Raw genomic sequence first — 26,305 nt, forward strand, 5'->3', positions numbered from 1 at the left:
GGATCATATGGTAGCTCTATTTTTAATTTTTTGAGGAACCTCCATAATGCCTGTACCACCGTGGATGCTGAGACTTTAGCGTGGGGGCAGGTGGAGTTTCCAGAATGTTTCTCACAACTGCGGGAATCGTTATTTCTCTTGGGGATAGGGCAAGAGAGAATTAAGGGAAAATGAAAAGTCTAGGTAATGCATAGCATCCCGGAAGGCCACAGCCAACTTTGGTCCCATCCACAGGGCTGCAGTTTTCTGATCATGACTGGACGAGCGTCACTCAGCGGGGAAGCCCACCTCCTTGCAGTTAGTTAGCCCATTCGAAGTGAGCCCCCATTTGTGCTGCGGCCGCCTCTGGGCTAGACACAGAGCCGGGAGACCAGGCCTGAGCATTCACCGCCCCGGCGGATGGGCGGGAGAGCACCGTGCTGTCCGCAGGGTGATGATGCTGCGGCTGTGCCCTGGCCTGCAGGCGGCGCCCTGCCATATATCTGTCTTTCCCTGCCGGAACTGGGACGGCCCGGAGCGCCCCGCCCCACCGCGCAGGTTTCTATTTCCCCGCCGGCCCCTCTCTGCGCGGCGGCCGCAAAACTTGCGGGTGAATGGCGGGCGCGGCGGCGCCAAAGTGAGACTCCTGGGGGGCTGGGCCCAGCGGAGCCCGAAGACGCGCGCGGCTGGCGCTGCCCGGAGCACGGCGACCGCGTGGCTGAGCTCTTCTGTCGCCGCTGCCGCCGCTGCGTGTGCGCGCTTTGCCTGGTGCTGGGCTCGCACCGCGGCCACCCGGTTGGTCTGGCGCTGGAGGAGGCGGTGCGCGTGCAGGTGGGGACGCGGGGGCGTGAGCCCGGGAGCAGCGGGCGGGGAGGGGCGTACTGGGTTCCACTGACAGTTCCCGGTTGGGACCAGGACCCCCAAGGCGGCCCAGAGAGCATCTAGGAGGCCGACCTGTTGTTCAGAAAAAGAAACAAGCCCAAGGAAAGGCAAGGCCATCATTTAAGCATAAGAAGAGGTGGGTTTGGGAGTGAGAACTTGGGCGCCCCGGCCGGCACCGGATATCCCGGACCTCACCCACCAAGGCGGGTCCACCACACTGCCTTTGGGCCGGGAGAAATTCTGCCTTTTAACAAAGATGAAAAAACCCCTCCCGCTTCGAAAACATCTGTGTTTCCGGAAAGCCACACAAACACCTCCTCTGGTTTTCCCTCCTGGAATTCAGAGAGGGGCTGAGGACCGCCTGATCGCCCTGGGAGCGGACAACCCTCATAACAGCCTGGTGAGAGCTAGGCCAGACGGTTCGTGGCCAAGAAGAGGAGGGTTCTGGAGGCCGAGGCGGGCCTTGAACCCAGGACTGCCTCCCACGGGCCCATTCTCACCTTGGAGCTCTCACCCATGCTTATTCTTAATAGTGGAAGGGGGCTCTGGACTCTTGTTCCAACCTTGTGGCCAACTTGTCCAGTGACTCTAGTCAGACCCCTCCAACCTCTCTGGGCTAGGCAGGCCCTCCTGTCACAGACAGATGTTGATTCTACCACTTAACCTTCAAGAAGTCGTCTGTGGTTACTCCAGCCCCACAATGACCTATTCCCTGCACAGCATGACTTAACACCATCATGGTGACAACCTTGGAGCTCCACTGTGAGAACGGGCCACGTGGGGGCCAATCTAGCAGGTAGAGTCCAGGATTCAAGTCTTGCCTCTGCCTCCAAGATCTTCTTCTTATCTATAAAATGGTTATAATAATAATTTAGTTCCTCAAAATGCTCTTTTCAGAGTTAACAAGGCTGCTTTCAGAGATACAGCTTCTAATAGGCAGGTCCACCCACCTACTCCTTTTGCATCCACACACCCACCCACTCACCTGTCTGTTCATGCATCATCCATCTGCCCATTCATTCATTCATTAGACATCCATTCAACTCATACCTGGTGCCATGAGTCAGGGAATAGACCAATTCTTCCCTGACCTGGAGGAGTTCCTTGGCTAGTGGGGGAAGAACAAACAGTGACAACACAGTATGATAAGTATTGTAATTGGGGAGTCTGAGGCAGTGGTCAGTGGGAGCCAAAGAGAGGACAATGTGAACTAGGGACAGGAAGCCCAGCAAGACTTCCTGGAGGAGGAGCCATGGGAACTGGCCGTGAAGAATAAGTGGGGTTTCACCAGGTACTAGACGGGAGAAGCACCCTGTGACTGGAGGTTTCAAGCACCAGGAAGCTAGGTTATCCTTGGCTGATAGCCAGGAGCTGGACTTGAAGGCTTAGAAATCACAGTGGGGTATGAATGTGCTCCTGGAAGTTGAGGCTATGGCTTATACTTGGGTTTCTATTGTGTTCCCAGCCCCACCACTCACTCCCAGACCCCCAGCTAAGAATAAACCTGCACACCATAGCAAATGCTTGTTGGATATTAAAATAACAATACAAGCTATGTCTATTGAGCACTTACTGTGTGCCAAGCACTATACCAAGCACTCTGTGTACTTCTTATTCTTTCCAGCAACTCTGTAGGGGTGTCCCCTTTTTTTGTCGCTGAGGAAACCGAGGTTCAGAAAGGTGAGATCACTTGCCCAGGTCATGTGGAAGGAGAGCTGGGACTCAGACCTAGGAGGTCCCATCTGAGTCTGGGGCTTAGGCTCATAACTTGCTCCAGCTCTCCACTTGAATTTGGCAGCCCCTGGTAATTCTGTTCAATTCAGCAAACACTTCTGGGTTACGCCCTGGTCCCTATGGGGGATCAGGAACCAAGAATGGAGCAGACCTGCCCTCAGGAAGCTCCCAGTTGGTCCAGCAGCTGAGTGTAAGGTGAGCCATAAGAAGGAGATGAGCCATAAGAAGATGGAGGTAAGGCCTTTGGAGAAGTGGCAGTTGCGAAAAGCAGAGATAAGGAAAGGAGCCATCTTAGGTGGGAGAGGGGACCTCTTACCCATGCAGGTCCTCTGAACTCCAGACAAGGCCAGAGGACCACAGACCAATCCTGGATGCAAGTTCCATGAGAGCAGCTCCGAGAACAGGCGCCAGCACATTATAGGTACTCAGTATTCACTCTAGAAGTGAAGGCTCTTCCCCTGACCCCAAGCTGCTTCCCTAAAGTCCTATTTGAGGGCCTGGAAAAGCAGGTCACAAGCAGGACTGTCCTAGAAAAAAAGGGGGCACCTCGAGGTTTGGAGAATACCTCATATGGGCCTCTGAGGATCAGAGTGGCCCTACTTCCAGCTCATCTTCCAACTTGCCTCATGACTTTGGGCAAGTCAGCTCACCTTTTGAGTCTCAGCTCAGCTGAAAAAAAATACAGGAGTGAGAGGACATGACCCCTGGGGTGACTTGTTATCTCAAAAGTGACAACATTAAGACTTCTCTCCTAATACTTTCACATACAGAAACTCACCCAAGAATGTTTAAAGAATTTGACAACCAAGAAGCAGCAGCAAGTTGGCAACATAACCCAGACAAGATGCTGCTGAGAAGCTCAAGGCAAGTGGGGGATTCTTCCTTATTCCAGATGAGATGTCCACCTTTGCCCTTGGACACACAGTTCTCCCCAATATGGAGCCAAGGGACAATGACAAACAGCCTCAAAGGGGCAGGTCAGGTTTGGTGAGACCTGGGGCTTCTGTAATTTAGGGGGCCCTTTTGGAGAAAAAGAACACAAAATTAGTTGCAAGATCATGAAGGGGCCATGCCAGGGAGGGACCTGGGGCTCCTGTTTCATTAGCTTTGTGGTGAATCTGCCTCTGCCCAGAGCCCTAGCCTTGTCCCATAATGCCTGACAAATTGCAGGAACGGCCTTTCCTCCCGCCATGGCCAAAGCCATTCTCTTGGACAGACTAGTCCTCCAAACCCAGCACCCCAGACTGCCTTAAGCAAAGCAGAACACAAGGTAAGGAACACACAAATCGCTCTTTAGGTTTCACTGTTGAAAAAAAGTAAATAGGTATAAATGTATTCCATAAGTATGTACTTTCTTCAGGCTTCTCCTTGTATAACACTGTTTATTTAAGTGGATTCTTTTGTGGGTTTTAAGTGGGAAGTTGGGGCTGACATTATCCCAGCTGCTGTTTTGACTGTGAGAATGGTGTTGCTCTTAAAGGAGCGTTTTAGGTGAACTTGGCCAATCCCTTCCCTTCTCACCCTCAGCTGCCACCGCCTCAAAGTGAGGGCTGGAGTGGGTTGCCCTCCCAGGGTCTGTCTCACTGAGGGCCCTGTGAACCTCAGACTGACCACCCCAAGTCAGGCAGGGAGATTGGCTCTGACGACCGCAGGAGTAGCTGGCACCCAGACCAGGCCACAGAGTTGGCCCCCTGTTTGCCCAACATCCATTATCTTTCAGGCGACGGCATGCCCCAGTTTACTGGGGACAGTTGTGGTTTACATCTGTGGCCCTGGGTTAATTATTAATCATGTCATGTCTTCAAGAGCAAGACTCTGGGTATAGGCAACTACATCAGCTCAAAAGGATTTGGGAACTGAAAGCTGGCACACCTGAAGGGATGGCAGAGGTGCTTTGGGCTGTTCAGCCAGAAGAACAGAGTCAGGGCACAGTCTCACTGTCTGTAAATCTCTAAGCAGATATGGTTTGGGGGTCCCCGAGGAAAGAGTTAGGATCCGTGTGGAAAGTCTAAGGGGGCAGGTTTCAGCTTCAACTAAGGAATGGTTTTCTTTTTTGAAGCTTTTCCCCAACTTTTAAACTTTATTTTGAAGTAATTACAGATTTATAGGAAGTTGCAAAAGTAATGCATGACCCTGGATGGATGACAAGATTCCTTGCCCTTCCCCCAGGCCCGTGGGTGGGCTTTTACTGGTGCCTAGTTCATGGATGGAGCGGCTCTCTGTGAATCTGGTTTGATGCGGGTCACGTGGCCCCCTTCCCGCTCCCAGGACGCCAGGTGCCCAGGGCGCCCTCCTAGATGACCCGGCCCCAGCATGGTGTGGCTCTCATACACCCCTCCACCCCCACCCCACCGGGGTCCCTCACTCAGCTCCTGCCCATGGTTCTGACGCCAAGTTCCCTCTTTGTTTTTGGCACTGAGGATTTCCCTTTTGTTGTTGTTGTTTGTTTGATTGTGGGTTGGTTTTGGGGGTCTTGTGGGGTTTTTTTTCAGCTTGATCGCATAATTTTAAAATTTACTCATCTTATCAGCATTTCCGTGCGTTTGAAGTAGGAAGGGGGATTTCCATGTCAGCTCCTTCTCCCTTTTTGACCAAAACTATATGTCATCTTACATATGGGGGGTTTTGTGGTTGTTCGTTTAAGACCCTAACCCTTCCCTGTGTCATTAAAAGTTCTTTGTCAGTGTCAGTATTAGAGGCTGTATATTCCATTATAGGGATCGACCATGATTCATGAAGCCGTTTTCCTAATGTTGAACATTTAGATCACATCCAGGCTTTCACTCAAGTAAAACAACGCTGCAGTGATATTTGGCACCTTGATTTATTTTCTTTGGGACACGTTCCTAGAAGTGAGTCGCCTGGCTCAATAGGCACAGACGTTTGTAGGGAGTCTGGTGCGTTCCGCTGAACTGTGGCAGGCGTAGTTGTGGCACAGAGGTCTGGGGCAACCATGCCTCTCCGTCCTTGCTTACTCAGAGGCAGTACTAGGGAAAAGGCCATTTGCCTGAAAATTAATCCATAAAACAGCTTGGTAAACAAATTAAAACCAGTAAAGTTCATAATTGACCAACGTCTACTGTTCAGAAGCCAACAACCAGGCCTACCCATCCACGCCTTTCCAGAGAGCAATCAAGAAGGACTTGATCATGAATCCCCAGCCAATACCCATTAAATGATTTTTCTCTGACATCCTTGTTAATAGGCTGTTTGCTTCCCCATCATGGCTTTTCAGCGCTCTCATACATGCCAGGTGTAGGGAAAATCAACACTTGCCTGCTGCCCTAACTTTTTACTCAAACTGGGATGAGTTGACAATATACAGCAGAGTAGTTATAGTTTTCTTTCAAATCTTCCAAATTTTCCACAGTGAGCTTTTGTTACTTTTGTGAACAACAACAAAAGAGTATATAAATACATGATATATATAGATATATATTAGCTCATTTTGAACCAATGTGGCCCAGTGTACTTCCTTGTTTCATTTCCAGAATTTTCTCTCTCAGTCTTTTTTTTTTTACCATATTGCATAATCAGCCTCATCTTGCCTATACTTAAGTTTTCTACGCTGAGATTCATAACAAAGTGTAGTGTCATTAAGCTTATTTTGTATATTCTTCTTTAAAAAGTGGATCTGTAGAAACTGCTTGGAGCCCAGTTGGTTGGGAGAAGATATTTGCTCTCAGTTTCTGTAGAAAGGTCCTCCGTGTGCATATGTTGCCTCCAAAATGTGTGGATATATCAAGCGTTTAGAACACATTTTCTTTCCTTCGTTTAGTCATTCAACAAAGATATATTTCTGTCCAGGTTCACTGACTCATAGAAACCATGTTGTAAGTGTGGACTAATTCCCAAGCTAGCTCAAAGCCAATTTAGTCAATATGAGGCTCTAAACTCAGAGCCTCACCACTGCCTAGAACATTGCATGGGAAACACAGACTTTGGGAGCCCATCCCGTAGATCCTGCCAAACCACACATTCCTGCCCCTCTAAGGAGAGAACATGGCACACAGGGGAGCCTGCCCACCCCCATGCCTGCCTGGGTACCAAGGATCTTTCTGCTGTGTGGGCTGTACAGACATTTGGGCTGAGGAAAGAAGCTGGCCTGATTTTTTTGTTGTTATGATTTTATATTTTAATTGTACTGGTAATACATGAACACATCTCAGTTTTTAAAATTTAAATAGTTTATTAGAATACAGTGTACAGCTATGGAAAGTACAGAGTGAGAGTCCCTCTTGACCATCTCCCCAATCCCACACCTCTTCCCAAACATGACCAAACTAACAGACATTTTATTTTTTAAAATTTTTGATTAATTTATTTATTTTGGCTGCGTTGGGTCTTCTTGCTCCGTGCAGGCTTTCTCTAGTTGCGGTGAGCAGGGGCTGCTCTTCGTTGCGGTGCGCGGGCTTCTCATTGCGGTGGCTTCTCTTGTTGCGGAGCACGGGCTCTAGGCGCGTGGGCTTCAGTAGTTGTGGCTCATGGGCTCTAGAGTGCAGGCTCAGTAGTTGTGGCACATGGGCTTAGTTGCTCCGCGGCATGTGGGATCTTCCCGGACCAGGGCTCGAACCCATGTCCCCTGAACTGAGAGGCGGATTCTTATCCACTGCGCCACCAGGGAAGTCCCCAGACATTTTAAATGCACTTGCAAACATGCAGATGCGTATATACATGTACACTTTTAATTTTGTTATCTTTTACATAAATGGGATCATCCTATATATATTATTCTGCAACTTGCCCTTTTTCACACGGTGTCTTGAAGAGCTTTCCACGACAGGACATATAGGTCCACTGCATTCTTTGTGTGTGTGTGTGTGTGTGTGTGTGTGTGGCAAAATACACGTAACATAAAAGTTACCATTTTAACCATTTTTAAGCATATAATTCAGTGGCATTAATTATGTTCACAGTGTTGTACAATCATCAGCACTCTTTCCAGAAGTTTTTCATTACCCTAAATATAAACTCTGTAATCATTAAGCAATTACTTCCCATTCCCCTCCCACCAGCTCCTGGTAACCTCTAATCTACTTCCTGTCTCTATGAATTTGCCTACTCTAGATATTTCATATAAGTGGAATCATACAATATTTGTCCTTCTCTGTCTGGCTTATTTAATTTAGCATCATGTCTTCAAGGTTCATCCGTATTATAGCATGTGTCAGAACACTGCATTCGTTTTAATCACTGAATATTATTATTTCATTGTATGAATGCAGCATAATTTGTACAATGAACATACATATATACTTCCCATGTTGAAAATTTTGTCCAACTTTTCTCTATCTCCAACAATACTATAGTGAGCTTCTTGGTACACAAATCTTTGTGCACATGTGAAAACATTTTCTAGGATCAATTCCTGCAAGAGGAGCTGCTGCATCAAAGGATTTAAGCGTTTAAAATTTTGATATTATCATATCACCCTCTAAAAATGCAATACTGATGGACACTACCACCTGCAGTGTATGTAAGTGCCTATTCCACACACCCTTATGGACTCTTGGTATTATCCATCAGTTAGCATTCTTCCAGTCTGATGGCATATATATATATATATATATATATATATATATTTTTTTTTTTTCTGATTATGCTGCTCACTTCCTTGATTGTTTGGGACGCAGAGACACCTGTTCATATGTCTCTTGGCATTTGTATATCTCTGGTCCATTTTTAAATTGAATGATTTCTTTTTTCACTATATGTTATGGATAGTAAGCCTGTGTAGTTTGTTACTTGTCATGTGGCTTTGTTTACAGTGCCTTACCTCTTGGGAAGAGTTTCTTTTTTTATGTAGTCCAACCTGTCATGACTCCCGTTTTGCTATCTGAGTTTTGGGTTCCTCTTACAGGGGTCTTCCCTTCTCAAGTTTTTAAAAATAAAATGGTTTTGTATTTTATTCTAGTAGGTTTATTATTCTTTTAATGTATAGTGCTTTGATCTATTTAGAATTGTTTGTTTGTTTAGCTTTTATCGTGGAAAACCTCAAGCATACATACGTGTTTTGAAGCAAATCGCAGACATTCAATTTCATCTGTAAAACTCTGAGCATATTACCTCTATAAGATAAGTACTCATTTTTAAAAATATATAACCATGGTATCATCATCACACCTATGAAAATTAACAATGGTTCCTTAATATTATCAAATATCCAACCAGTAGTCACATTCCCAATTGTCTTATAAGTGTCACATTTTATTTGTTTATTTGAATTAGGAGTGAAAGTTTTCAAAATGCTATTGGTTGATGTATTTTTTAAGTTGATGGTTAACATGCTCCTCTGTCCTCTATGTGTCTTCTAAATTGTATCTTTAAGTTAGATCTAGAGGCTTAATCAGATTCAGATTCACATTTTTCACAAGAGTACTTCATAGGTGGGGTTCTGTCTGAATTTGTTTTTGTATACAGAATAAGATAAGAATCTAACTTAGTTTTTTTTTAAATACATAATTAATTGCATGCTGTACCAATACCATTTGTTGAATTATATATATAATTATATTAATTATATATATGTATATACATACTTTTCTAAGCTATTCTTTGCTCTTGATCTTTTTGTCTATGCCTAAGCCACATAGTTTTAAACCCTGTACCTTTACAGTTTGTTTTGATATCTAATAAGGCAGCTCATCCTTCACTGATTTTTTTTTTTCGGCCATGCCACACAGCTTGCAGGATCTTAGTTCTCCGACCAGGAATTGAACCAGTGCCCTCAGCAGTGAAAGCCTGGCGTCCTAACCACTGGACCGCCAGGGAATTCCCCTTCACTGATCCTTTAAAAGAAATTTTTGGCTTTTCCTGTGCTTATTCTCCCCCATGGTAATTTAACATTTGGTTAATCTGTATGTTAAGACTTTGATTGGGATTACATCCAATTTATAGACTAATTTGGAGACAAATGGCATCTTTATAGTATTCAATCTTCCTAGCCAGGGGTATGGTTTTTCTTCCATGCATTCAGATTATTTTATGTCTTTCAGTACAATTTTATGCTTTTCTTTATCTAGGCCCTTACAGTTTTTGTTAGGTCTAGTTTTAAATATTTTGCTATTTTTTCCTACTGTTTTAAGAATGATCTTTATTTCTCCATTCATTTTCCAATTGGTTATAGCTGGTACTTAGGAAAGCTTTTTATAAGTGCTGAACTCACTTTTTAGAAGTTATAATAATTTTTTTCGTGTTGATGCTTTTGGATTTCCTGGTTGGCAATCATATCGTCTGCATCTGGTTTTGTATTGTTCGGGGTTTTCTTTAGGCTCATGCAGAGTCAAGTAAAACCTGGCTGACAAGGAAATTTACTGAACTCAGATTACTACTTGATGAAGAGGAAACTCTGACCAAGAAATTCATTGAGAAAAACACGCAGCTTGCCCTGCAGGCGTACAGGGAGCAAATCGAGTCTTGTGGGGAGCAAATCGATGTCATGAACAATCTCTCCAACAGGGTCTGGAATACCAGCCGGGAACCCAGTCCTGTACAGCTGCTGCAGGTAATGCTGGGTTTCTGCCCTCACAGTGGCCACCAGCCGCCACATTTTATCTTGGTTAATGTGGCACTGAACACAGTATTCACACACTGAGTAAATACACAGAGAACTGCCTTGTCAGCAGGTAGACTGATTACATTGTTAGGAAGATAATATACATCTTGGACTAATTAAATGACATGAACAGCCACCATTTTTGAGGGCCTCTGTGTTCCAAGCACCGCAGGTATCTTAGCTCTAATATTTACTAGAACTCTGCAAATTGGATATTCTCACCCCATTTTACTAATGAGAAATGGAGCCTCAAGGAGATGAAGGGACTCATCCAAGGTTATACAGCTGGTAGGTGGCAGATCTGGGATCAGGTCTGTCTGACTCTAAAGCCACAAGGCATCACTGCCCAGTCCTCTGACGGTACAGTCTTAATGGAAACATCACTCCTGGAAAGGCAGGCACCTTTGCAAAAGCTACTAAGCAGACTTCAAGAGTGGAGTCACAATTTGCTCAAAGGGGAGAGAAGGACGGGACTCCTTGGCCAGTGGGCTCTGTTGAAGGCTATTATCCTGAAGGAGAATCTAAAAACTAGCCCCTATAATATTCACTACTACAGTTAGTGAAAGCATGTTGTTGAGGGTCATGTTCCCGTCTTCAGGGAACCATGGGAGAAACTCCTCTCTTGTGTCAGTACTCCTGTGCAGTCACCTGTGCACTTGGATTGCTTTTTTACTCATCTAACTCTTCCTCTTTCTTTCTTTGCCATAGCTTCTGGGAAGCTCAGAGCCAAATATGTTTCAAATAGCTGGGATGAGACTTTGTGGCATACAGTTTATGCCTCATCTCACTCTGGCTTCCAGCTTCCAGTCTTATCCTGGTTTTCTCTTGGCTTCATTTTTCTCACTGTAAAGGAAAATCTTGCAACATTAGATAACTTTTGTAAGATGCTTTAAAGGTTTGTGGGATGAAGCAAGGTACAACTAAGTAAAGATGGCACTGAGTTGAACCACAGATTAGCCTGGGCTCTGGCTGCAAAATAAGACAGACAAATAAATAAGTCAGTACAAGACTAGTCAAGCCAGTCCCTGGAGGCTATTTCCCCTCCTGTGCCTTTATGTGGCCTTGGTCAATTCAGCCTGTGTCTCATTGTTAAATAACAACTACAACAAAAAAACCCTAACAAAATATTCTGGGTGAGGTGCTCTCCTAGGCACTTTAGACGTTGTACTTTAAGAGAGGCAAGATGCACAGAGGGGCACGTTTTTTTTCTTTTAAAATAATGGTACATTTTAGGAATATCTGATTCAAAGGGAGGCTTCCATGGAGAAGAATGCTATTCTTCCATCATAGATACAGTTTCAGGGCTTTCTCATCTCTCTCTCTCTTTTTTTTTTTTTAATTCTCTGGTGCCCAAGCTACTGATTTTCATCATTCATCGTTCCTTCCATTTGTTCACTCATATTTTCATCAAATATACACTGAGCAACCTGATTGCAACAGGCCCCTGCTTCACATTAGGAGCTCATGAGTGGGGAGACATGCTCAGAAAGTTACTCACAACACAGCACAGCTAAGTGAGCTAGCAAAAGTGTGTCCAAGAGAAGTCCAACTCTGTATGGGGAATCAGGGAAGGCTTCCAGGAGGAAGTGACAGTGGAGCTGGTATGGGAGAATAAGGAGGAGCTCACTGGGTATATACAGAGGAAAAAAGCAGAGAGGACATCCCAGGCAGAAAGGAAGTATGTGCGTGTGAGAGCTTGGCAGGCTGGAGAACTGCCAGGGTTCAGCCTGAGTGGAGGCGGGGCAAGGGTACAAGGGAGGGGGGCATGTTGGGAGATGTAGGGATGCCAGGGTTACTTGATGAAGGGTCTTATATGCCTGGTTATGAAGTTTAGACTTTGTCCTGTAAAGAGAACCGGGGCCAGGGGAGTGTTTTGCAGCGAGGAATGACATGGTCAGATTAATGCTTTAGAAAGGTCACTTTAGTGACAGGCTGGAAGATGGACTGGACAGGCAGGAATGGAGCCTGGAAGGAAAGTTGGGAGGAGACCACAGTATCCAGGAGAGAGATGATGGTGGGCTGGACCAGTGAAGGGTCAGTGGGGTTGGGGAGAAGCAGGCGAGTTTGATAGATGTGACAGGATTGGTGACTGGGGGAATCCAAGATGACAGCTGGTTTCTGGCTTGAGAGATGGGTGGTTATGTGGCTGTTCCCTGAGTCTGCAAAGGCAAGAAGTAGATGTGCTCAGTTTCATTCATTCATTTATTGCATTGTGAACATTTATCGAGAACCTCCTATGTGTCAGGCCCTGTGCTAGATGCTGGAGTTTGGGGTTACCAGGTGGTTGCATTTGTTCCTCATCCCCTTCCCCAGTCCCACCCCACCCATCTGCCCTCTGGGCCACCCCGGAGCCGCTCCCTGCCCTCCCTGCTAATGATCTGACTCCCTGGCCAGCCCTCTGAGTGTGACCTTAGCCCTCTTTCTCCACAAATTACCTTCTTCCCACCCAAATGAGGATGGGCTCTGGACCTGCAGCTTCCTAGGTAGACAGGGCTTGGAGACCGTCCCTCAGCCCTTCCAAGGCCCAGCATCCTTCCTGCCAAGCGCTGGGCCACCTTCCCTCCCTCCTGAGGCATCCACCCGCCCCTCCCATCTTGGGCAGCACCGCCCACCAGCCAGGACCTGCTCTCCTAAGGAAATCTGTTGTCTTCTAAATCCCTGCCCAGGACAACCCTCCAGAAAGTGCAGACAGGGATCTTAGGTGCAAACAAGAGAATCCACTGTAACTGTTTTAAGCAAGAAAGGAGTTTATGAAAGAGTATTAGGCAGCACATCTGATCTCCAGGAAGGCCAGAAAGTCGTGATGAAGACCAGGCCGCAGGAGTGAAGTCAGGGCCATGGCACAGACTTGCTCCAGTGTAGACCCATCCTCCTCCGCTGGGCAGATGTCACAGCTCACACCCCTGACCCAGAGCACGTCCCCTGCAACCTCCACTGCTGTCCCTGACAGCTACACGCCACTGTCACCAGCCCACCCTCACTTCCACATCCAAGTCTTGGAGTGGAGACTCCTCGTCACATGCCTACACCGGGGGCTGGGACAGTTTTCTTGCTTGTACTTAGCAAAGCCACACTTAACACAGGAAGGGTATTTAAAAGGTGCTGTCCAGGCAGAAAACAGGACAGGCCCCCACTGTGGTGGGCACACCCCCTTGGTCAGCATTCCAGCTGAGCTTCCAGAGTCTTTGGCTTCCCCTTTGGGATATGGTTTCCTGTTCCCCCGTTTGGACATGCCCCAGGAGCGCCTTCCCCAGGAAAACTGGCCCCTCGCTCTTTTCATCCCCTGTACCTCAGGCCGACCTCTGTCACAGTGTCTGTAAAGCTTCGGGGTCCCTTTCGAGGTGGTGAGCAACTTCAGGGCAGGGGCAGTCAGCTTGCCTTCTTCCTCGAGGCGGGGGCGGGGGGGGGACTGCCAAAGCTGTGGTCCTCGGGGCTCTGCTCCCAGGGGCAGGGCCTGGGGTGGCAGCAGGTGCCACGGCCAGGTGGGGCCAGTGCTTGCTGGCTGGGTTTGTTCCTGGGCACAGTGGTGGAGGCTGGGACGCGGCTCCAAGCCACCCAGAGCCCCACGTGCCCTCGCGCGTACACGGCCGCTGAGCAGCAGATGCAGCAGCAGATGAGCCTGGGGGAGTCATGCCACCCCGTGCCCCACTCCTTTGAGCCCGTCAAGAGCTTCTTTAAGGGCCTTGTGGAAGCCACGCAGAGTCCGCTGCAGACGCCACTGGACGTCCGCCTTAAGGCGAGTAAGTCACCGTGTGACCAAACTTGGGTCCTTTACTCCCCTGAGCCCTGTGATTAGAGACAACTGTGAAGATCGCCACCTAAATCATGTGTCTCCTGCACAGAGGCCCTAGGCTGGGTGGTCAAGGTCTCCTGGGCCTGGGCCCAACCCTCCCTTCCAACCTCACCTCCTACCCATTCGGAGACCAGGTCCTGCTTCTCGCAGCTGCCCTACTCTGCTCCTGCCCCTCAGTTGCTCCCGAGGTTCTGCCACACCTCAGCTTTGCCTGCGCTGGGCTCCCAGCTGGAAGGGCCAACTCCCCCTCCTCTTCCTCTGCCTGGTCAGGACCCACAGCTATGCTCACCTGGGAAGCCTTTCCAAGAAACCCTGGGCTCGCTCGCTCTCCCAGCCGTCTCCCCCCTCTGCCCTGGGCCTGCTCCATCTTCTGCCTGGGGGTGTTTGTCAGCTGATTACATGGACCCCTCCCTTCCTCTCTTAAATGCCTGGAAGGCAAGAACCACTTTGGGTCCAGCTCTGAGGTCACTGCAGGGCCTGACACAAAGCAGGTGCTCAGAAATATCCATTTATTCATCTCTGCTGTTAGGATTCATTCAGACCATTTACTGAGCCCCTGTTATGTGCTGGGCACAGTGGGGTACAAAACAAAGCTCCTGCCTTTGTGGTGCTCAGTCTTTTGAAGATGGACAACAAATGAATATATGTCAGCGATAAGAAGTGCTTTGGGGGACTTCCCTCGTGGCACAGTGGTTAAGAATCCGCCTGCCAATGCAGGGGACAAGGGTTTGAGCCCTGGTCCGGGAAGATCCCACATGCCGTGGAGCAACTAAGCCCATGCGCCACAACTACTGAGCCTGCGCTCAAGAGCCCGCGAACCATAACTACTGAAGCCCGCGTGCCTACAGCCCGTGCTCCACAACAAGAGAAGCCACCGCACTGAGATACCCGTGCACCGCAACGACACTCGCCGCAACTAGAGAAAAGCCCGCGCGCAGCAACGAAGACCCAACGCAGCCAAATAAATAAATTTATTTATTTATTTTTTTAAAAAAAGAAGTGCTTTGAAAAAAAATAATAAAGCTGAGTAAGGAGAATGGAGGGTGACCAGGAGGAAGAGCTATTTTCTATGGGAAGTGGGAAAGGCCTCTTTGAGAAGGGGATGTGTGAGCTGACCTGAAGGATGGGCTGGAGATCATTGTGGTCACATGCATGGACTCTGGAGCCAGACTGCCCGGGTTCCTATCCCAGGCCCACCACTTCCTAACCCTGCCATCTTGAGCAGGGCACCTAACTTTTCTATGCCTCTGTTTCCATATCCATAAAATGGAGATGATAATATATTCCTGTCTCATAGAGTTGTTGTAAGGATTAAATGAGTTCTTACATGTAAAGCTCTCAGAATGGCGCTCAGGCATAATAAGCACCATGTGAGTGTTAGCTGTTATTGTTGCTGCTGATGATATATCTGGGGGAAATGTCTTCTAGGCAGAGGGAAAAGCAAGTGCAAAGGTCCCGAGGCACAAGGGAAGAGTAAGTTTGGCATGTTGAAGGAACAGCAAAGGGCAGGTGGGGGGAGTCAACAGGAGTAGATGTGGGCGCAGGAAGGGAAGAAGAGAGAAAGAGATACCAAGGAGACTCCACAAATTTTTACTGGAACAACTAGAAGGAAGTTGTCATATTCTGAGATGGAAAAGAGCATTTAGACTTGAAGAGAATGGCCCTTTTGGCTCTCTGAGCAGCACCATGGTGGTTTGCAAGAGCAAATGCCTGACGAAAGGCAGTTAAAAGGGAGCCAAGAAGAAAATGGTTGATCTGTTTTCTAAGGAAGGTTGGTACGATGTGAAAGCACCAACTACGTTCCATATAAGAAATATTGGAAAAACCCTAGTCATGAGAACTCTAGGAACCAAAATTGCTTTTGATGGTCTCAAGTGTTAACTTTTGGAAGTGAGCCTTGCTGACCTGCAGAATGATGAAGCTGCATTTAGAGAATTAAAGCTAATTCTTGAAGATGTTCAGGGCAAGAACTGCCTAACTTTCGTGGCATGGATCTTATCCATGACAAAATGTGCTCCATGGTCAAAAAATGGCAGACCATGATTGAAGCTCATGTTGATGTCAAGATTACTAATGGTTATTTGCTTCATGTGTTCTGTGTTGATTTTGCTAAAAAATGCAACAATCAGCATTACACTGTGTGGTAGACATCTTCATTATCCCCCATTTTACGGATGAGGAAGCTGAGGGTCAGAGAGGTTAACTGACTTGCCCTAGGTCACACAGCTGGTAGGGGTAGAGGCAGAATTCAAACAGACTCTGGTCCCAAGGTTTGTTTTCTGATCCCCTGGAGTCTGCTTCCTCTCAGGCCATCACCCCTCATCCACCACCAGATAAGGCCATCATTCTTACTATCACAGGTAATACTGAGAGGTACTGACTCCCAGGAAGGCCACAGGGAGATGGGGGTCTTGCAGCACCACTGCCCTTCCAGTGTCCCGCCTCACCTCCCTACCTGTGAGTCCAACAGGCATTGCAGGCTCAAAAGGCTGAAATGGAATCCGGCATCTTCCATGCCTCAACCCCCAATCCTCTGCTTCTTGACTCCAATCTACTCTTCATTCTCCACTCCCATTAGAGTTAAGCCTTGGTACTTGTACCACTGCAGTATATCCTGAACCCAGCCCCTTTTCCATCCCTGCTGCCCCAGGTCAGGCCTGAGCCTACCAACAGGGCCTCTGCCTCCACACTCACCCTGCCCCATCCACTCCCCACCAGAGAGAGCTCTGGAGATTCTTCTGCTCATATCTACGCTCCTTCAAACACCTTCCATGGCTCCTCAGTTTTTACACGACGCTCCTAGCACCTGTCCTTAATATCTTTGCTCCTGCTGTATCCTGGGGAAAGGCTCCCATCCTTTTTCTGGGTGTCCAAATCTTCCCCATCCTTTAAGGGCCAGCTGAGGTGCTTCCTCCTCCATGAAGCCTTCACTGACCCCTCCAGGCCCTGGAGCCCTTTCACGTCTCCTCTTCGATCTAGAGCACTCTCTGCCTTGAGCGGTATGGCTCGAGCAAGCCCATTTCTCACCTCATTTACCTGACTGAGCTGTTGGAGACAGGGACCATGACTTGGGTTTCCCCTGAACTCCCTCTTACCTGGATGAGACCGGAACGCGACCTTCCTAAGGGTTCAGCTTTGATTTCTTGTTTTCGATCTTTATCCTAGAATTTGCATGTCTGCCATGAAATTGCCCCCTTCCTTGACTGCTGAATACATGGTTGACTCTCAGGATGGTCCTGGAGCCTGCTGTCTCCTCCCCATGTCCAGGCCTCACTCACACTGGCCTGTCATTGCTCAGTTTGCTTCGGATCCTGGAAAGTGCGTTTCTGTATAGATCTGAGCCTTGTCCTGAAGTTTTCTTGTTACTGTGAATTTGCATTTCCTACTTAAATTTGCATGCAATTCTTGGGGAGAGATTATGCGAATCCCCAGTTCTGTAATATTTTTAGTATGTTTTGTAATTTGTGCTGCTTGCATGAACACCAGGCACTCATTTCTCACAATTCATTACAGACGTGAACTGCCAGCTCTCGGGCTCCTCCGGCGCCCAGCCGGGTTCCCTGCTGAAAACAAGCCCCTCACCAGAGCGATCACTCTTCTTAAAATGTAAGACCCCAGGAGCGGGGAGAGGGTGAAGAGGGCGTGGGGTGTACTGGTGGGAGGGAGGGTCACTGAAGTAGAGGCCCCCCTTTTTCCCTAAGAAACCCAACTTCAGTTTTCTTAACCCTTATTATCAGTTTTTTAAAAACCACAGAAATAATACACGTTCACTGTAGAAAAATTAGAAAACAAAGAAAAGTTTTTTAAAAGAAAATCACTCATAAATCACTGAAGAGCTTCGGAAATGTTTCTGCTCACATACCCAAGCAGACACGTAGTAGTAGATAACTACTATTATTTGCCCTTTTAACTTTCTTTGGCATATCTATATACATACTGTGATAAATATTTAATATATATATTTTGTACAAACATGGTGTCATACTGTACATCCTGTTTTGTAATCTGTGTTTTCATCTACTGATATATTATGAACATCTTTGTTCCCTTAAAAAATTATACAGGTAATGTGTGCTTCTTGTAGAGAATTCGAAATTACATATACTAAAAGAAAACAATTGGCTGCCCCAGAGTTAAATGATGTTAATGTTTGTCATATATTCTTTCAGACATTTAAAAAATATATATGTCTACAGATTTTTAAAAATGGGATATTATAGATATTCTTTTGTAATGTTATTTATTTATTTATTTGTGGCTCCACCACGAGGCTTGCAGGATCTTAATTCCCCAATCAGGGGTCGAACTCTGGCCCCCAGCAGTGGAAGTACGGAGTCCTAACCACTGGACCACCAGGGAATTGCCTTCTTTTGTAATTTTAAAAATTTAGGGCTTCCCTGGTGGCTCAGTGGTTGAGAGTCCGCCTGCCGATGCAGGGGACACGGGTTTGTGCGCCGGTCCGGGAGGATCCCACATGCCGCGGAGCAGCTGGGCCCGTAAGCCGTGGCCACTGAGCCTGTGTGTCCGGAGCCTGTGCTCCACAACAGGAGAGGTCACAGCAGCGAGAGGCCTGCGTACCGCAAAATAAATAAATAAATATATAAATAAATTTAATAGTATAGATTGAACAATTTTCTATTTTAATAAACACAGATATTATAGTTATTTTTAAAGGATACATGGTATTCCATTGAATATGCCATGTTTAAATCAATCTCATATCATACTATTGGACATTTAGGCTGCTTTACATTTTCATTTCTATAAACAGTGCTGCAGTAAACATCCATTCTTGTACCTCTTTGTTGAATTAATTAGTGACTGAATACACCTTAGCTCATTTTTGTATTTTTTTAGGAGTAATTTCTCAAAATGGAATTACTAGGCATGCATTTTTTTAAACTAAACTTTAACAAATATAAAATACATAAAGTGCACAAGTCAAAGGGCTGTAGCTCAATGATTTTTTAAAAGTGAACACATTCAATAACTTCCTTCAGACCATGAAATGGAAACTTCTAGCTCCCCAGAATCCTTCCTCATGCCAGTTCACTATCCCGAAGGGTAACTACTCTCCTGACTTCTCACAGTAAAGATTACTTTTGCCTGTCTTTGACCTTTATATAATGAGATCACTCAGACTACTCTTTTGCGTCTTGCTTCGACAGAACAACATGGCATTTGTGAGATTTACCCATATGATTGTGTGTAGCAGTAGTTTGTTGATTTTCACTGTGGTGTAGTATTCCATTGTATGAATGTAGCACACTTAATATATTGATGGACATTTTGGATTGTTTAGCTTTTGCCTATAGTGAATAATGTTGCTTTGAATATCCCTGTACATGTCTTTTGATGCACCTATGTATGCACTTCTGTTGGGTATTTACCCAGGAGTGGGAGAAAAGGATGCCCAGTATAAACACTTCTATGCAACATTGTTCTAGATGTCCTAGAGAGTGCCTTGAGGCCAAAAAAAAAAAAAAAAAGTAACGTATAAGGATGGGAAAAGGGAAAAAAAGATCATTATTCAAAGGTGACATTATTATTTACAGAAAATCCAAAATAATCTATAAATAAATTAGTTATCAAATGAATTTAGAACAGCTGCTGGATGTAATGTCAGCATACAAAAATCAATTGTATTTCTATGTATTGGCAATAAACAATTAGAAAATGAAATTTTAAAAACATTATTTTCAGTAACACTTTTAAAAAGCTAGGAATAAATCTAACAAAAGACATACAAAACCTCTCTACAGAAAACTCCAAGATATTACCGAGAAAACTATCCAGCAGTATCTACTAAAGCTAAACATCCACATGCCCTAAGATCTAGACTTTTCTCTAACTTCATGTCTACAGAGGTGTATAATGCAGCAAGAACTGTTATTGGGAGTTTAAATCACCACCACCCTTCTGGAGGACAGTTTGGCAATATTTACCAAAGGCCTTAAAATCACAATCATCCCCGTCGACCGAGCAATTCTTCTTCTTCTAGGAATATATTCTAAATAACTAATCAGATACATAAAGATGTATTCATATTAGTATTTTCAAAACCTTTTTAAAAAGGGTATTTTTTAAGGCGGGGGGAGGGAATACGTTAAATTATAATTCATCTATACATCAAAATCTTAAGGTTGCCATTAAAATGCTTTTTTTTTTTTTTTTTTTTTTTTTGCGGTACACGGGCCTCTCACTGTTGTGGCCTCTCCCGTTGCGGAGCACAGGCTCCTCGGCCACGGCTCACGCGCCTAGCCGCTCCGCGGCATGTGAGATCTTCCTGGACCGGGGCACGAACCCGTGTCCCCTGCATCGGCAGGCAGACTCTCAACCACTGCGCCACCAGGGAAGCCCCTTTGCTCATTTTTTAGTTGGGTTATTCTTTTTTTTGTTTTTGTTTTTTTTTGATACTGAGTGGTACCAGTTCCTTATATACTCTGGACATTAATCTCTTAACAATTATGTGCAAATACACTCAGCTCCCTGTATCCATGGATTCTGCATGCACAGATCCAACAGCCCATCAAAATTTGATCAGAGGTTTGTTGAATCCACAGATGAAATTGATGTGGTAAAATGTTCATAAATACTTCAATAAATTTCAAAAGCAGATTACCCAAGAGCCTGTATAGTATGACACCAACGTTAAGAAAAAAACTATAAAGGGGCAAGTAAAGAAAAAATTGGAAGCATGTACACCCAAGTGTTAACAGTGATAGGATTATTATTTTTTTTTATTTTTATATAATTTAAATTTATTTATTTTTTTATTTTTGATGGTGTTGGGTCTTCGTTTCTGTGCAAGGGCTTTCTCTAGTTGCAGCGAGCAGGGGCCACTCTTCATTGCGGTGCGCGGGCCTCTCACTATCGCGGCCTCTCTTGTTGCGGAGCACAGGCTCCAGACGCACAGGCTCAGTAGTTGTGGCTCACGGGCCTAGCTGCTCCGCGGCATGTGGGATCTTCCCAGACTAGGGCTCGAACCCGTGTCCCCTGCATTGGCAGGCAGACTCTCAACCACTGCGCCACCAGGGAAGCCCCGATAGGATTATTTTTTATTAACTTTTTAGAAATTGGCAACAAATTCCATGGTACAAAATTCAAGCCGTACAACGGGTGTGCACTAAAATGTTTTCTCCTGCCCGTGCTCCCCAGCCACCGCCCCACTCGTGATTTCCGTGTTTCCCTGTATTCTACCCTGAACACTTGCGGGACAACGGGTACCAGCAGGGTCGGTTTCCAGGGGGCGGGGCAGGGGCACTGGCCCCGCCCATCGGGCCTGGCCCGGTGTCCCCGCCCTCCGCAGACGCGCGTACGCTCACGCTGGAGGCAGACACGCTGCACTCGCGCGTGCGTCTCTCGGCAGACTGCTTGAAGATGCGTTGTGGCCACCACGGCAACCTGGGGCTCAATCCTGCGCTGCGTTTCGACGCGCTGTGGCAGGTGCTGGGCCGCGACTGCTTCGACGCCGGCCGCCACTACTGGGAAGTGGACGTGCTGGAGGCGGGCGTCGGCTGGTGGGTGGGCGCGGCCTACGGCTCCCTGCGGCGCCTCTGCCGCAGCCCGCTTGGGCTGCAACCGCCAGTCCTGGTGCCTCGAACTATACGACCTCGAGTACTGGACCTTCCACGACGGCCAGCGCAGCCGTCTGCGGCGCCGCGACGACCCCGACCGGCTCGGCGTCTTCCTGGACTACGAGGTCGGCGTCTTCACCTTTTACGACGTGACGGCATGACCCACCTGCACACCTTCTGTGCCGCCTTCCAGGAGCTGCTCTACCCGGCCCTGCGGCTCTGGGAAGGGGCCATCAGCATCTCCCGACTGCCCTAGGGGCCGACACCTGAGTGGCCGCCCTAGGCTCTCCGCGGCTCTGGTCTCATCCGATCCAGAGATGGCTGGTCTACTGCCGCCTCTGTAAGCATTCCCATCCTCTCCCCTACCGGTCATGCCCTGTGCTTTGAACAGTTCCTCTCCTAGGTACGCTAGTTTCAAACTAGCGTTTAGGGCCCTAAACACAGGTCCTCTGCTGCTGCTCTCTCATCCGAATTCCCCACCGCCACCAGGGCCCTTCTTCTACACTGCTTTTAGTCCAGGTTCCTGAAAGGACACACTCATGGGTGAGCCCTAAGCATCCTCACCATGTCAGAATACATGATCCTCAGCCTCAGAACATTCTCCCTCGTACAGCACTCAGAACCGCCTGGCACATAGTAGGCGCACAGTAAATATGTGAATAAGAGTCGCTAAGACTCTTCTGTCCCTTAATGTCCCTTGGATCTGCTTCCTCCTCTCCACTCTCCTTCAGCTTGTCCATGTCACTTCCTTAAGAGCAGCTGCAAGAGCTTCTTAACACCTGGCCTGAACCCTTTCCCATGCTCATCCTCCACCCTACAGCTAGAGTGATCTGCGTGAAACCACTTAACCTCTTAGAACTATCAGAAGGTTCCCAAGGAGACTATGGGGGGGGAGGGGAGCACTTTACCTTAGCAGTCAAGGCTTTTCTAGTCTGCCCCAAACTACACATCCTCATCTAGCTCCTACTGCTCTTTTCAGAGACTCTCCAATCAGAACTGTGTGTCGCATAGTTCCACCTCTGTACCCTTGCCCTTGCCATTTCCCATATAAACACATTTATACAGGAAAGCCCCTTCTTTTTGCCTGTCTGTTTTCCCCAGGCTTAACTGCCCCCAGGAAGTCTCCCCAAGCTACAAGAATCTCTCTGTATCAGATCCACAGTCTGGGACCTGTCTTTCCAATTAGATTGGAAGATTCCTAAGGGCAGCCATGTCCTACACCTTACCCACCCTGAAAAGTTCAGAAAGTCCCTTCCCTCCAAGGCAGCGAGTGAATGACCACTAGCTGGCTGCTATTGAATCAGAACAGCTGAGCTGGGAGGGTCTCACAGATCACTCAGCCTGACCCCACTGTACATTTGGGGAGAATAAGGTCCTGAAAGAAAGTTGCCTAAAGTCACCCATGGTGATTAAGGGCTCGGCCACCTCCCAGCCCTCAGGCATGTGTCTCACTTGCCCCCTGGCCCAGCCCTTCAGGCCCAGCTTTCAACCTGGAAGATTTTACTGCTTATTCATTTCTTAGGGAATGTTGGGAAGAAATCAGCAGGTGACTGTTGCTAAGCAACCACAGGCAGTTTTCCCAACCGTCTTGGAATCAAAAGGAGAGGAACTAACTATGAGTGGGGTTTGGGCAGCTCAGGCATCCCTATGCTCCTCAGATCCAAAATGTTGCCAAGGAAACCCAGAGAGCCCCTGCTTTCCAGAAGGTAATGATGGAAATAGAGAAGGCCAAATCAGCAGGGCTTCCCAGGGAGATCATCCCCTCTAGTAGGGAGGGAAAGGCCTCTTTCCAGGGTCTGTACCTCAGTTCTGAAGGTTCAGCATCCTGTCGGTCAAATTCCTTATATGGTTTTGAAGTGGTACTATGTAAAAGTATCTTCTTAGGTGCTTGGCAGGAGGGCAGTGGTAGGGTGAGGAAAACGCAAAGCAATCTCCCTCAGGGTTTAAACAGACTCAGTGCGTTAATTGGTTTGAACCATATAAAACTGGCAATTTCCAATAGTTTTTTTTTAACCTAAAAACGGTACTTTCATATGGGGCAATGTAATGTAAGTAGAATATAAGGCAGAAGGAACCTCAAAAGTGGCTTTAGTCCTAACCAAATCATTTAAAACTCTAGCTTGGATAGATGTCTTCAGCACTATGCTCCAGGAATGCTGAGAAGAGGGAAATTAATTCTACTGGGGATGGCCCAGAGCAGAATTCTGACAGGCAGAGGGCATTCCTGACAGAGGAAGATGCATGCACTTGACCCCATATCTCTGTTCATCCCTGCAAACCAATATTTATTCCCAGACCCACGGCCGCAGGGTCCAAGTAAAAGTACTTGCTATTTTGTCAGGCACTGTTCTAATGCTTTACAGCTATTAACTCATTTGATCCTTACATCACCCCTAGGAGGTAGAAAGTTATCCCAATTGTACACATGGCAAAATTGAGACACAGAATGAGTAACTTGCCCAAGGTCACACAGCTGATGGTGGAACTGGGGTCTGTACTCATCCACCATGTTCAGGTGAATGCAGTCGGTCTCTAGCCAGTGCCTACTCGCTCTGGCCCCTCTTTTTTTTTCTTTTTTAACATCTTTATTGGAGTATAATTGCTTTACAATGGTGTGTTAGTTTCTGCTTTATAACAAAGTGAATCAGTTATACATATACATATATTCCCAATCTCCTCCCTCTTGCGTCTCCCTCCCACCCTTCCTATCCCACCCCTCTAGGTGGTCACAAACCACCGAGCTGATCTCCCTGTGCTATGCGGCTGCTTCCCACTAGCTATCTATTTTACATTTGGTAGTGTATATATGTCCATGCCACTCTCTCACTTTGTCACTTCCCTTCCCCTTCCCCGTATCCTCAAGTCCATTCTCTAGTAGGTCTGTGTCTTTATTCCCGTCTTACCCCTAGGTTCTTCATGACCTTTTTTTTTTTCCTTAGATTCCATATATATGTGTTAGCATACGCTATTTGTTTTTCTCTTTCTGACTTACTTCACTCTGTATGACAGACTCTAGGTTCATCCACCTCACTACAAATAACTCAATTTCATTTCTTTTTATGGCTGAGTAATATTCCATTGTATATATGTGCCGCATCTTCTTTATCCATTCATCTGTTGGTGGACACTTAGGTTGCTTCCATGTCCTGGCTATTGTAAATAGAGCTGCAATGAACATTTTGGTACATGACTCTTTTTGAGTTATAGTTTTCTCAGGGTATATGCCCAGTAGTGGGATTGCTGGGTCATATGGTAGTTCTATTTATAGTTTTTTAAGGAACCTCCATACTGTTCTCCATAGTGGCTGTATCAATTTGCATTCCCACCAACAGTGCAAGAGTGTTCCCTTTTCTCCACACCCTCCTCCAGCATTTATTGTTTGTAGATTTTTTGATGAGGGCCATTCTGACCGGTGTGAGATGGTATCTCATTGTAGTTTTGATTTGCATTTCTCTAATGATTAGTGATGTTGAGCATCCTTTCATGTGTTTGTTGGCAATCTGTATATCTTCTTTGGAGATGGCCCCTCTCTTATTAGGCCTGTGATGCTTTGCTTTTGCTCGGTTTCTCTGTGGGACTTAAGTCTCCCTTTGGATTACCTTCCATGGGCTCTGAGATGAGGTCTTACACCCAGAGAGAGGTTTGAGAGTTTGGGATTCATGTAGCAGAGTCAGAGCTGGACTATAAAGGATGAAAACTGCAGTTTTGGTCCACAATCAATTGTGACCTCAAGCTAGTCACTGTACTCTTTGGGGCATCATCTGTAAAATGAGGTTAATGACCCCACCTGCAAGTGCTGTGAGGCTCAGATGAGCCCACAGGATATGAACTTGCCTTAAAAACTGTACAGTACTGTACCATGCCAGGACCTATCTGCATCCGCAGTGGAGTTCCTGTTGTGCCTGACACGGTGCTGAGACAGCCGATACTCCTAGCTGCCATCTGGCAGTAGCAGGAGCCTCCGTGAATACTCAGCACAGGACTGAGCTTCCTTGGGGTCCATGTCTGTAACGGTACTGATCACTTATTCTCTTTCAGACTTGAATTTATAGAAATTTCCTTATTGATAAGAGCAAATTGCTTGCAGATGTGGTTTTAATAAAATGAGTACCGTCCCTTTTGTTTTTTTTTTTTTTTTGGTACACGGGCCTCTCACCGTTGTGGCCTCTCCCGTTGCGGAGCACAGGCTCCGGACGCGCGGGCTCAGCGGCCATGGCTCACGGACCCAGCCGCTCCGCGGCGTGTGGGATCTTCCCGGACCGGGGCACGAACCCGTGCCCCCTGCATCGGCAGGCGGACTCTCTACCACTGCGCCACCGGGGAAGCCCGTACCGTCCCTTTTAACCGTGTTCTTCATTGGGAGTTTGTGTTGCTTCAAGGACACGGCACCCAGGCCTGGACGGGGCCTTGCTCATTTCCCACCCCCTCCACAACTTTCTTGCTCTAGTCAGCTGGTCCTTGATGGAATATCTCTAGTAATGGGGGGAGTTCACTATTTCTGAAGGTAATTCACGTTAGAACTTCTTGCTTATGTGGCAACAAATTCTGCCTCCCAGCAGTTCCTATCCAAGATAATATTATGCAACTTTGGGCAACTTTTGATCAACATTGAAGCCATTTGTGGTCACTTACTAATTTTTAGAGATTTCAGGGACCCTTTCTTGTCTACTGAATGATATCTTCTGTTTCTGCAGTTCCTTTTTGCCAGGGAGAAGGGTGATGATAGCCTGGTGGAGGAGACGCAGCCTAGCAGAGGGCACACAGAGGTGGCCCAGCGCAGCCAGG

The 26,305-nt window shown here is 46.9% G+C and overlaps 1 protein-coding gene and 1 pseudogene across 1 annotated transcript; both read left to right on the top strand.

Annotated features, from left to right (window-relative positions):
- The first annotated feature begins 399 nt into the window (after positions 1-399).
- On the top strand, positions 400-21,818 carry TRIM14 (tripartite motif containing 14). Its single transcript, XM_030884147.2, is given in 9 exon segments — positions 400-810; positions 3,366-3,433; positions 3,435-3,459; positions 9,866-10,099; positions 13,710-13,890; positions 17,457-17,549; positions 21,253-21,490; positions 21,492-21,591; positions 21,593-21,818. Coding segments are annotated over 9 exon segments (1,431 nt in total). The 3' UTR covers positions 21,674-21,818.
- Positions 15,630-16,090, top strand: LOC132597452 (small ribosomal subunit protein eS1-like; annotated as a pseudogene).
- Positions 21,819-26,305: the final 4,487 nt, after the last annotated feature.

The sequence above is a fragment of the Globicephala melas genome, chromosome 6 (genome assembly GCF_963455315.2).
Source record: "Globicephala melas chromosome 6, mGloMel1.2, whole genome shotgun sequence".
Lineage (NCBI taxonomy): Eukaryota > Metazoa > Chordata > Mammalia > Artiodactyla > Delphinidae > Globicephala > Globicephala melas.